This window comes from Polyodon spathula, chromosome 13, assembly GCF_017654505.1.
Source record: "Polyodon spathula isolate WHYD16114869_AA chromosome 13, ASM1765450v1, whole genome shotgun sequence".
Classification (NCBI taxonomy): Eukaryota; Metazoa; Chordata; class Actinopteri; order Acipenseriformes; family Polyodontidae; genus Polyodon; species Polyodon spathula.
The window spans coordinates 5,079,598-5,093,463 of record NC_054546.1 but is presented as its reverse complement, the minus strand read 5'-3'; the positions used below and the strand labels follow the sequence as shown (position 1 = coordinate 5,093,463).

General features: G+C 37.0%; 1 protein-coding gene across 7 annotated transcripts in view; it reads left to right on the top strand.

Annotated features, from left to right (window-relative positions):
* The window catches only part of LOC121325763 (receptor-type tyrosine-protein phosphatase epsilon-like), a 53,176-nt gene that overhangs the window by 24,953 nt on the left and 14,357 nt on the right, over positions 1–13,866 (top strand). For 3 of the 7 annotated variants that reach the window (XM_041268721.1, XM_041268726.1, XM_041268722.1), the window contains exons 2-5: positions 440–738; positions 10,474–10,586; positions 12,442–12,544; positions 12,893–12,966. In XM_041268721.1, coding sequence (XP_041124655.1) covers positions 10,478–10,586; positions 12,442–12,544; positions 12,893–12,966 — 286 coding nt within the window. In that variant the 5' untranslated portion in view covers positions 440–738; positions 10,474–10,477. Of the gene's footprint in view, positions 1–439; positions 778–10,473; positions 10,587–12,441; positions 12,545–12,655; positions 12,783–12,892; positions 12,967–13,866 lie in introns of those variants that run through there. The other 4 variants (XM_041268725.1, XM_041268724.1, XM_041268727.1 and 1 more) reach the window with 4 other exon arrangements.

The window sequence follows — 13,866 nt, the reverse complement described above, 5'->3', positions numbered from 1 at the left end:
TGGGCCAACAATATAAATACGAGCTGTCTGTAAGTGAAATTCAGGTCTTGTTTATGCAGTTCTAAAAGTTTTTTTTTTGCTTGTTTCACTTTAAAGTGTTTGTTTCTCTGACTGGATTGAGCTTCAAAATAATAAAGAGGTATACTGGTTGTTTTAATTGGAAACACTTTCCTGGTAGCATTACAGTCAGTTCAGTATCTTACTTCATACCCTTTCAGATTTAACGATTTTGTTACCATAGGGTAATGCAGTGCTATTCAGCACAGTATAGGTTACATCTTTGCAGCCCTGCACTCTGCAGAAAGGTGTGATTGTGGAGCTGTGAATTCCTACTGTGCGAGGTTAGAGGAGGGGAGTTGGGTGGCGGGGGTTGCTGAATTGATTCTTGTTCTCGTGTTTATGGTGAGCCTAATTAATTCCGTAACATTTCTTTGCACAGGTGGTGAGAATCCCATTAAGATCCCCGCTTAACTGAAGATCAGGATGTCTTGTTGAGTAAATTACTGGCACTGGATTGGAACTATCGAACCTTGGCATCCGGACCGCAGAATCTGCAGTGGCTGTCTTCTACAGATAAAAAAAAATAAAAAAGGCACACAGGGAGATAACTATGTGAATGTCAGACTGCCGGCTGCTGAGAAGATATCTTCTGGATAGAACTGACTGCAGAAGCCTAACAGCAAACAGCTTGGTATGGAGGGCTTCCTAATCTGAATCACCACTGCTTCTCAAGTAATTGTAAGTACATGTGGTGTTATTGAGTGGCCAGTGCCTGAAGTAAGTACATCTTAAACGCTAACATGGTGCATTCTCCTATATCCTTATTAATCTTACACGTTAAAGCACGCCACGGTTTAATTAGGTTCAGTTGTAAAGGGATTTGGCATTAGTTTACCTCCATGTTTTTTATGTTGTTTTATGCTTGAATTATTTTCCCAGTGCCTGTTGTTAGTCAGTGTCAATTTAATATGATATATCTTGCATTGTTTGGAAAGAATAAGGTAAATATTTAAATATTTTCTTCTACAGTTTTATTCAGAAGGTAAAATATATTAAACATATCAGAGGTATATTGGAACATACTCTAAAACGAGTACTGTAATCGTAATGGGATTTCATTCTCTTTAGCCGTTTTATCAAAGATGACTTTTGGTGTGGGTTCCACCTTGCTTGTCAACTGAATGTATTGACTTTTAGTAGCAAAAAGCTACATTTTTCTAATACGAAAATCATAAATTGTAATATGAGCTTTTTGGGTTTTTTTTATTTTGAAATGGCTCAGGTGTTACAAATTGTTTAAATTTCTTACCTGAAATATTTGCATAAAAGTCATTTGCAGCTTTTTACATTTTCAAGACGGATTTTCTTTGCTGAAATGCTTTCTGGAGGCTTTGTTTTCCTGAAGATTAGAGTACATCAAATATGTAAAAGATCTGAATTGCATCAGATGTACAAAGAAATCTAAGGATGGCTATATTTATCCTGCCAGCAAAGTCATATGAGCAAAAATCATTGGAAGGAAAAAGTTGTCATTGTGTTTCAATCTGCCTTATCACTGTGTGTGATGAGCCTCGTATCAATTAAAGACGCTATATCTAAATCAGCAGCTCGTCAGGTGATTGCAGACCTAAGATAGCACTGACAGCACAGCATATTGTCTACCAGGAGTGTCGATTTCAGACAAGGACGAAACTCTTTAACTGTAGACCCTGGTGCCTTTGTTTTTTTGTATTCTGTTGTGGGGTGTTGCAAGCCAGATGCCTGTTTGCCTGACTATTTCCTGCATAGCAAGCATAAGATCATCCCTCTGATGGAGGGGAAAAAAAAAAAAAAAAAAAAAAACTCCAGCACAGGAAGACTTCTATTTGTACAGGAAACAATCCGCAGCACAGAGCAGATGGGGGAGCTATTGCCTGTTTTGCAGCATTGCCAGACCAGACATTTTGAGAGCTTACAAAATAAGTACAAATGAATTTCCACTGTGATCACTGAAGGAGGGAAAACGATATCTAATTATAAATGCCAGCGATTCTCTAAAGTCATTGGGGCTCTAACTAAAATAAATAAATAAGTAAAAGAAAGCTCTGCCTAATAGGAATGTGCTGGCTTTCAGTATTAGGTAAATTACAAGGAAAAAAATTGTGTTTAACTACTTTTGAACTATGCAATTATGTGACGATTTCTGACCTGAATGTCAAGTAACGTACCATGATTAACCCACCATATAGAAGCCTGGCAGTGCATTTGATGTTTCTATAAAGCACATCCTGAGCAAATTGGTTTCTGCATAATGGCTTTGGTAGTTCAACCCCAGTCTAATCTGAAGACTGTAAAAAACTCTTGTCATGAATATAAAGCACTAAGATGCAAGTGAGCCACATCCCTGGACTGTACTAGTAGTTCAATTTTGCAAGGACTGAATGATCAGCCTTGTAATTTCGTTATTATTTTGCTATAGGAATATTGCTTTCTTTAAGAATTGATTTACAAATGCCGAAACCTTCTGTAGTGATTCAGTATTGCAGGATATACGTTTTACATCTCAATTCATGGACCTCATATCAGTCAGTAACCAATAGAGAAATAGCACCATTAAGCACTTATGTTAGGGTCATCTATTTCTGTGCTTTCTGTTTGTTTGCATGTACAATAGCTTGATATGAGTTTTTGAAATTGAAGGCTGAAGTTGTTCTTTGCATGTAGTAGTTGTACAATAATGTTCTGTGATTTTTTATATATATATATTTTAAAATCAATGATAAAAAGGAACACCAGTTTGAATTATCTTTAGTTTTTCTCTTAAGTTAAACAAAAGCATTTTGTGGTTTGTAATATAGATTTCTAGTATAGAGAATGTACTACAGTAAGCAAGCTGGTAACACCAGCAAGTACTTACATGCCCAAAAGCATATCCTAATCTTTCATTGCAGTGTTGTTTTTTTTTTTCTTTTCTACTGCTGTAAGATCACATCATGATTAGGTAAAACATATCATATTATTATGTACTGAAAAAAAGGTAACTGTTACCAAGTTACAGCATTTTCCCCATGCAATGCAGTCTTAAAAAAAAAAAGAAAGGAATTTTTTTCTTCTCCTGCGAGTCTCATTTCATACTGATTTGTGCAGCATTTCCACTGCACTTTGATTCATAGCTACAGTATACACTCTTGCAATTAGGGCCCTGAGCACTTTTCCAGCAAACAGGCAGATTTACAGGCGCTTTTACAGTGCTGAAACATTTCTGTATTTCGGTCATTGCCTTCAGATTCATTTGTCTTAGGACACTCGTCATGCCATGTAGTTTTCTGCACACATTTATTCCCTAATTTATTTTTAGAGTTTTGAGTGTCCACCTTTGATCTAACTGAGTCACAAATGTCTGGAAATGTAACTTACAGTTTCCAATTACTGGAGACCGAATATATAGCCTTTTATATATAGGTAAGAATTTATATAGCGCATATTTTGTAAAATATGATGACATGATTATTTCATTATTTATCTCCGGGTTCAATTCATACTTGAGATTAAACACAGAATGATTCTAACCAGTTTAGCCTAAAGATGTATTGTATATCTCTATTTAAAGATGTATTGTATATCTCTATCTAAGCTGTTACAACAGGTATGCCAGTGACATACATCCATTGTCACGACTGTAAATATAAAATGAGAACTCGTCATTGTGAGACCTGCATGCACTGTATGCATAGATAAGTTACTGTAGACGGAGAGCTATCTTCAAACACCCACAGATTCTGTGCACTGAATTTGACTTGTTTTGTCTCTGTACTACAGTCGAAGCATATTAGTGTTGCATTAAGTGCTGAAGACAGCACAACACCCAGCTCATTTAAAAAAAAAAAATGCCTAAAGGTGTATTTTCAATAGTCATTTTTGCTGGAATAGTTACAAAAGTAGGTAAGTCCTTTCTGCAGTTGGAACATCCATATAAACCTCACAAAGCACACAATACAAAGCCACTTTTATTAAAAAAAGAAAAAAGGATTAATGACATGTATGTGATAATGATAGACTGTTCAATTGTATGGGTGTTAGGAAAAAGGCACAAAGATAAGCTGCATCAATGTTTGTGCAAACCGGGCAGGTGCTCAAACACGAACAGGAAAGTCGTGTTTGGTAACTATGATTAAACTCTATTCAGCTGCTCTGAGCTTGAGATAGGCACACAATGTTTGGACACGTAATCTGCCACCTGTCATACTTATTATTAACACAAGACTGCAGTCTGATTCCCTGGAGAGCAGGTGAACTCAGGGCCCCCTCATATCACCTTTTAGTAAAATAGTTACAACACAAAATGAAGATTGTCAGGCATATAGGATTCACTTCTTACCTGAAAACACAGACATTCTCTTTATCTGTTCAGGGTTATTGTAAACGTTAGAAAAAATGCCTAGTCTTTGTAGAAATGGTACTGTCTAATTCAATTACCCCCAAATAACTTGATTGTTTAGTGACGTTTTGTGTTGCCCTTGCTGCTGTCAGGTTGATCCATTAAATAGTGCTCATCCAGATTCGGAACGACTTTAGAATCCCATGTTTTGAAGCCAGCCTATAACTATAAGCTATAATAATGCAAAGAACACAGATATTTAATTACCTGTTTCAATCACAGGAGACAAAATTCTGTCCCATAGGGCACCACAGTAACACATTGTCATCTCAGCTGATTGAACTAAATGAAAAGGCCAGGCCTGAATGCAAACCGCAAACCACACGGTTCAAAGACGAGCATCGTGTCATTCAAATAAAGAGCCAGCTCTGTAGTCCAGAGATAGGTATGTGTCTTATGTTGATGGCAACATTATAAACTCATCAGCTGCTAGTAGGAGACTCATTACAAAGTGATGTGAATACATTGCACTCATGTTGTTTCTAGCAATCCAATTCAGTGGCCCTTATTGAATAGTGGATAGTGAGTCAAAGCTACAAAAATCATACTTCTAATTATAGGTTTGATGGGCTAAGCAACTACTTTAGCCGACTGTGGTTGCTGTTATATATCAATAGGTTTCAAGTGATTGTCTCAAAGCCACTTATTAATGATGCAGTAAATTGCAGAGGCACAGGACCTTTATTAGTAGAAAAAGGGGCACATCAAGATCAAGGGTTTAACCAGATTTTGAAGACATATATTCCGTTGTTTTCAGTTCATGCTCCCTCCTGCAACAATGCTGGTGCCCTGATTGAAATGAAATGAAAAATACCACCATATACAGTCTCTTAAATGTGTGTGTCACGTAATTAAAAGGGTTTGATTGTATTGGTCTGTTTTATTAGTCTTCGAATTGGTAGTTGATGAGTAGTAAACTTCAGGCAGTAAAGTTTTTGAGTCCACACCCTTTCCAGATGTTCCATGATAAACTTCCATGCTACCTCTTTCAACTGTCAGATTTATGCAAGTATTTCAAAGCAGGAACTAGAAGGAGCTGACTCTTAAAATGAAGAGCAGAACTAGTATATCATTTTACAATACAAAAAAAAATAAAAATAAATCACAGATGTTATCATAGCCGCCATTGACATACTAAGTATTTTCTCCTATAAGCAAATAATGCTGATGTTGTTGCCCTGAACACGTGCTTCAGGTGGGCATTTTAATCTTTTTTCACCATCACAGTAAATGATTGACCTTCTAACAGTATTTCAGTCTGTACTGTTCATTGATCAAACTCTTTAAGAAATCACCTAGTCTTATTGGTTTATTTATTCTGTCACCACTTTCAACTTCTGTTGGGAAATCTTTTTTTCTGAGCTGGCGTTCAAGGTTACTTCTGCTGTCATTTAAAGACTGAAACAGTAGAAAGGTAATTAGCTCTTCACTGTCACCAAGCAGCACATTGATTGCCACCTGGCTGTTTTCAGGGTTTAAATTATTACAGGATGCTTCTTGAATATTAATGGGGAGTGAAGGTTATGGATTCAAATCTCAGTAGGGGTTCTTAGCAGAAGCCTGCATTTCAGCAGTGGTATAAACATATGTGGTATATATGAAAAAATGGGGGTACTACCCACATCCACATTTTAAATGTTTCAGCAGTGTTTAGAGGAAAGGATTAGTGATATCCAATAGACAGATTTGGTTTGTATTGTCGTTCCGCTGTGATGATGTAATGAAGCCAGAACTCAGCTGACAGTTGTAGAAAATAATGGGGCCATTTCCCTTCAGATCAAAACATCACAGCCTGATTTTAAGTCAGTTACCAGACTCAAATTGTTAGGTAATGCTATAAGAAACTAAGGGGTTAATTTGATCATCTTATACCTGTAACCCCACTGGGATAAGCCAGAGCTTTATTTATGTAGAGCATCCTATAGCATTGGAAAACCACCCTCGATCGATTCAACCACCTACAGTATGTATCCAGAGAGATTCCCTGGTGCTGTGAAAAGCTCTAAATGAAACCAGCCGTGGCTTACGCAGTGGAGTGTACAGTAAGTATGTAAACTGGCTCACTGGTGTGTGTCTTGTGTATTGACGATTCGCTCAATACAATAATTAGTCAGTTTATTATTATTATTATTATTATTATTATTATTATTAATAATAATAATAATAATAATAATAATAATAATAATAATAATAATAATAATAATAATAATAATAATAATTCTATTTTTATATAGCGCCTTTCATAGTGGACCACCGTCACAAAGCACTTTACAGAGGTAGGCTGTGAGCTGTGCATTATATGCAGAATCACTTACAATAGGACATTGATTTAACATCTCAGCTGCAGAATGGAGCACAAGGAGGTTAAGTGACTTGCTCAGGGTGAATACTAGCTCTGATGTGGGTCACGGCTGAAAAGGCTGCAAGGCTGTACAACTTAACAAAGTATCACCACAAAATATGTACAGTATAGCTATATGTGATATTCACACTGTGGTGAGCTCCACTGAGATCAGTAACACGGGCTCCTGTACAGTCTGACACCATGGCCTATCTATAGCCGTATGTTTGTTCCCACTGTTTTATACTTTTTAGGAGAATCTGTGTGTTGGAGAATTCTTTATAGTATACTATGGTGTTTTTGTTGTACAAGAGATTGCATACCCTTGCTTTTACATTTCTGATTCTGAAAAGAAGTTCATCTGAAATTTGCAGTCATCTAATGGTGTTATTGAACTCCTGTACCTAGCTGTTCTTTATTTATTATGTCTCCCACTATTTGCATGTATTTTAATATAAAATGCTTTAATGGCATTGCAGTCAAGCAGAATATAGTCAGAGTCCTGCTAATAACCTGAAAACAGTGTTCTGGTGAAGAACTAGCAAGAGGAAATTTAATAACAGCCCCAGAACATATTACACTATGTAACACAATTTTTGTTCCTGGGTAATAAGTGTTATTTCCTAATTGCTTATGCCTCAGAAGTATAGAAAATGGCTATTATTCCCCACAAACTTTGCTTTTGTGACCAGGACAGGTAAATTTCAAAATATCACTATTTCCAATGAGAAAACAGGCGCTTTTGTGTCTTTTCGTTCACATAAAGCCAGAAAAAAAAACAACATATGAATCCAAATTAACATGTATTTATACTAAAGTAATACAAAAATGACTACAAAAGATTTAGAAGTGAGTAGTTTTTCAAGATTTACGATTATACTGTAAATAGTGATATTTTGAAATTTACCTGTCCTGGTCACAAAAGCAAAGTTTGTGGGGAATAATAGCCATTTTCTATACTTCTGAGGCATAAGCAATTAGGAAATAACACTTACTACCCAGGAACAAAAAAAAAAAATAATAATTTGTTACACGGTGTTATTCAACTGAGCTAACAGTGGTGATGGAAAGTACAAAGATTGTTACAGGTTTGAGTGGGATTACATATCCCCTATATTTACACAGTACAATCCATTTTAACAATTTTAGGAGCATCTCAGAGTTATATATTCTGCTTGTGTATTATATTCAGGGTGCCCTACATAGTGCACTATATAATATAGTTTTTATATTTTTAAATAAAACATGCAGCCTGAGGTAGCTCTTATGTGCATGTATTACAGAGGGTGCATATATAAAAATGCAAACCACTATATTTTCTTCATCTCAGCAGTTATCATTAAATGACTTAAAGCAGCAGAATAAATAATGCTTACCACAGTTGTAGTAATAAAGTAGGAGCTCATGTACACTCAGTAGTACATAACAACACTGTAACTTTATTGAGGGTTCTGGTTATGTTACCAGAACACCTGGGACAGTCTTGAAGCATTCCATTTGTTGTCACGGTAACAGAATAAAAAAGGCAGGGAGTAAGTTGTCGATCTTGTAACATTAGGATATTTGCTATCTGATGTCTTGAAAGCTAATTTTATTCTAACAGGATGTCCTTCCTACATACACTTCTGCATTCCATGAGTCCCGGAGCTGCGTGATGTGGGATGCACACGTAAAGGAATTATTGGTTTACAGGAACAAGGGTTATGTGAAAGTTCTTGCTGCTAATTCTGCAGCTGACAGATTTATTAGGGTTAGGCAAGTGCATGTATCAGGTGTTCCTTTCTAGTAAAAAAATAAAATCTATAATTCAGTATGTTAACCAAAACAACAAAAGCTTAGGAAATCTGTTCTACTGTGTTGTTTCTTATCAGCCGTTTTCTTTTGTAAAGGGATTCGTGGTTTTTTGTGAATTAAAAGCGAGTGGTAGGTTAGGTTAGCACTTTTTCAAGGAACTGTAAAATTCATGGAACAGTGTTGAGGTGAGATTGTAAAGGATAAAGCATTTGGGTTATTCAAGACTCAGTTAGATAATATCCTGGGAGAATTGCTGCCCTAAAAAAAGATTGAGCCTTGAGGTCACACAACCAACATTTCTAATCTTTTCCTAAATATAACCACAGCAGATAGATCCATTATACAGCACAGAGCAAAAACAGCATGCAATCAGTGTGAACAAGCTGTTACCTGTTTATTTTGCAGGAGAGAGTATATATGTATTATTTACTTCTTTAGAACAGCCTTGTGTGCAGCAGTGGTTGTGGTTCAGACCCTGGCAAAATGCCTGTTTGCAAGCGGATTGCAATTCACAATCTTCCAGTTTATGCCAAGGACATACAGCCTGCTTAAAACAAGTGTAGCCCAATTAATCTGAGCTGCAGTATTTTATGAATCGATTCTCTTTGCTCTTGTTGGTTGCGTTTGGTTTTTATGCATGAATCGTGATGATGTCAAGCATTCAGAGTGATATCTGGCACACATTCATGTCGCCCTATTGTACACAGCCGTGAGGAACATCCTGTATTGTAACATTCTTTGCTGCATATTATGTTTTTTCCCTCTGTTTCCTGGCTAGTGTCAGTGAGAAAACATGGTAGTACTGCACTGGGCTGTGTGCACAGTATCTTAATGATTCTTGGAATGCACTAATTGCAAATGACACAGCTTAGACATGGCTGTTGTGTAAGTTGAACAGATCATAGGGTCTTACACTTCCCCTTTGAACCATACACTTAGAACCTTTTATACCCAAATCAGCACACAATTGTATCAGCATTCAGCATTAGGCATTCTCTGATATTCTGTCACTGTTTTGCCAGCAATAAATAGCTTTTATCATCAAATGCAGGAGTCAGTAATTAAAACTTTTGCATCCATGGAAAAATAAACAATGTTACTATCTGGAGCCCAGATATACACACACACACACACACACACACACACACACACACACACACACACACACACACACACACACACACACACACACCATTAGAAGCTAAATAAATCAACCAACATAATGTGCAGTTCATATGCTAAACTAATACACATATTATCACAACAGTAAAGTTGTAGTCTCTCCATTACAATTAAACATTTATCTCTACACTACTGTATTTAATTATATTTGATAAGTGTGCCCTCTGGTGGAGTGCATAGGAATTGCAAACTTCTGAAAAAAATGTCCCTACACCTGAACTCTGTTTTCATTTTACATCAATTTCCACCCCTAAAGCATTGCATTTCTGAAACTTTGTTTTTAAGCTATAGTCAAAGTGAAGACGTTGTTTAAAAAAATATTAATAATAATAATTGTCTCTTGAAATCAGGAAAGAAAAGTTAGGTTAAAAGACAGGATGAATTATATGTTGCATTGCAAATACTGTGCAAAAGTGTAATTGGTGAGGAAAAGCTAAATCATAATGGGGATGCAGGTTGTTAGCATATCTGGTGAAAGCAGAGTTTTAAGTGATGTCTTTGTATGGGCACTAAGGAGCAATGTATGTTTTAAATTTAATATTAAGTGCATAAATGCAACTTTGTTGCTTATATAGTTCTTGGGAGTAAAAAGAAAGTAATGTATCTACAACATTGAAAACCTGTTTACTGTAAATTCACCCCTGGGTGTTTACAAAAGTGATTTCTTTATTTTGCGTAATGGTTTCTTCAATCAATATTGACTTGGCGGAGCTTAATCATTTTATGTAATTCTCTGCAGAGTTATGATGGACCTGTTTCATGTGCCACTACTGGCTTCCAGCCTTTTTCTGTCTGCCTTGACCACCATGACACTTGCCCAAAACAACACAGGCTCAAACAGCACCAGCGGTGGTGAGTAGATCTGTTCAGACTGTCTTAGAGTACTATACAGCATGACTGTAGCATAAATAACTACAACAGAAGAACAGAAACGCTTGAGATTTAGCTGACACAAATATGTGTGCAGGGGAAATGCTAACCAGTTGTATCAGTCCTACATGCATAATACAGTAAGTTGAGTGTATCTCATTATTTATATAGTTCATTTATAGTAACATGAATAAAACATTCAAAAATACTCAAACTTCCAATCTTTAAAAATTGAAAGGCAGTTGCCATTTTGTTCCATGCTAGTTTTGTAAAACTAAAATGAATGTTATCAAGTGGTTTAATCTTCCATAGCCGAGTCAAAGTAAATAATGATGGCAGTACAGATATTCCTTCATATTGAGTCAGCTCCATTTAAAATCTGACGATGCACGTAGAAAAAGTATGCAGAAATACCAAGAAGCATCATCACAAAACAGCACCATGTGAGACAGTAATTATTCACACCAATTAGCCATATGCATCATAGCATATTCCCAAGCCTGATGTGTATGTATGAACCATAGAATATTCTGTTTGGAAAGAGCTAGTGGTAAAATCCCAGAACAGCGCCGAAAGCATGTGCACTAAACTCTCCCCATGTGACCAGCTCCAAAACATGACATGACAGGACTCTGTGATGCTCCCCTGTCCCTTTCGTAGATGAAGATGATTCCCACTATACATAATAGATATACATTACAGTACATGGCATTCTAACCAGATGCTTCCCAGCTGAAGTTTCTCAGTTGTGAACTAACAACAGCAGCAGAAGAAATGTTAGCCAAAACCTGCATAACAGAAACAGGCATGTATACTAGCACAGTATATTGCAGTGTACACACACCATTAGGGCTGTTTAGGTAAAGCAGTGTTTTGAAAATGAAAATAAATTAAGAAAACCACTCTAAAACGAACAATGTAATTAATCAAGATAGGCTTAAAAAGTACCACAGCACTTCAGAAAACTTGTAAATAACAAAGGTTAAAGTTAACAAAGCGTTTCATAACCAGGGCACGTTTGATCCATGTGGCAACATATTCATATCTCAGATTGCTTGAATTGGCAATGCATATTAAAAATAAACCAAAATGTGCAGCAGCTGGATCAAGTAAGGAGTGCCAATGCTTGGTGCAATACTAGATCCATGAATGCAAACAGCCATCAAAAAAGAAGCAGGACCAATCATAAGAATCTCTTGAGAGCAGCGTGGTTTCCTTCCCGAGACTGAGTGGTTATGAGAGGAAGGTTAAATCTCAAGAAAAACAGCAGAACAGGAAGTGTGGGCACGTCTGCAAAAAAGTGCAGTTTTAATATAATTTCATAGACTGAGAATACATGGTTGACATTTACCAACAACCTGACAAAATATACATGAACAGGAACATTATACATGTGCAACACACTGGAATAGTCAAAACCAGAAAGCTGTTAACATAGGCCTACACATTGTGGTAATATCGTTTCTACAGTACTTTATATTCACATGACGTGGGTGTCTGAGAATAACCAAAGTGATCTATAGAACCGTTTGCTTGTCCCCATCGACTCCCATTGTATTCTGGCTGGGACGTTTCAATCTGTTCATCACAAGTAGTGGGTGACATTAATAGGAGTGATATTAAGGGTGCTTTACTGTAAATTTAAAGCAAGGCATGATACGTGTATTGGATCTAAACTTCACATTGTTGTAGCAGCTAATTAAACCATGTGTCAGCTTAAATCCAGCAAGCTGCACAATGTATAGGCCAGGAGAGTAGTGCCAGACGCAAACCTGACTTAGTGGCTGAAACTAGTTATTTTCTTCCTACTATACTAATATCAGCATTTTGTGTTTAGGTCTTGGAACGAACACAAAGTCGAACACAAACATTGTCACGCCACTCCTGGTGCTGTTCCTGCTGCTTCTAATCTGCATTCTTTCAGCTGTCTATTTTCTCAGGTAAGAGGGCGTTCTCAGAGAGCTGTGGGGATTGCTAGCTGAGACAAGTGCTGTTCCTGTAACCACCCCCTAGGCGAGGCACAGATTACACAGTAACCCTCTCTGAGACAAACTGAAACCAACATCCAGGAAAGGCATTTTCTGAGCTGAAGCCTGTCAGCCAGTTAATAACATACTGTATGCAGCCAACTAACCCTGGATTTCTGATGAGAAGAAACAAGCTTTCAAGTTTTAGATGGTTTGTTGGATTTGTATGCATATATTTTATAGTAAGACCTGTTAACCTTATGCAAGTTAGAAGTGCAATCTGTTAATATGTGTTTTGTTTGTGATTTGTTTACCTTGTAGGTTTAGAAACCAGAGGAAGGCAGATGTCAGTACTGTGGACAAGAAGATACCAAATGGCATTTTAGAAGAACAAGGTAGATTTACACTCTTATTTATGTAGTGGTTGGTTAGCTGTACACTTCAGAACGAAAGAGCTCTTAAAGTAAGTTTGTTTGGTTGAAGTATAAAACAAGTTATTTCTGTGATATGTTTTAATATAGGAGAGCTCAGAAGCGTTGCATAGGGTTTCCTGTGGGGTTTAGATGGTTCAGTAGCTTTGCATCTGACTGAAATGGACTTTTGTTTTATACCAGGAGGCTTAGTCAGAGGTCGCACATAGATACAGACAAAGTAAATAAAGTTTGATATTTGGAATGGTAACCTTTTCGTAAGAAAACAAAACAAAAGCATAATAATTTTTACTATGAGAAAATAATGTGTATATTTCTATGCAGCCATTATCATTCATGCATTTTTTAAATAAAAGTTGTGCAGTTCAGAAGAAATTAATTTTGCTAGAGTATATTAAGAAAGTTTGTGTTTAGTATTTGTGGTGTGTGTGTGTGTTAGGGTTAGGGTTAGGGCAGCGAAAATGTCTGTGGGCGGTACAATCATCGATAATTTTTTGAACGATTATATTTTGTGCACCCAATTAATCGATAGTTATTTGGATGTTTAACTGACAGTCCAAGTGTGTGTGCGTGCGTGTGTGTGTGTGTGTGTGTGTGTGTGTGTGTGTGTGTTGTGTGTGTGTGTGTGTGTGTGTGTGTGTGTGTGTGTGTGTGTGTGTGTGTGTGTGTGTGTGTGTGTGTGTGTGTGTGTGTGTGTGTGTGTGTGTGTGTGTGTGTGTGTGTGTGTGTGTGTGTGTGTGTGTGCGTGTGTGTGTGTGTGTGGTGTGTGTGTGTGTGTGTGTGTGTGTGCGTGTGTGCGTGTGTGTGTGTGTGTGTGTGTGTGTGTGTGCGTGTGTGTGTGTGTGTGTGCGTGTGTGTGTGTGT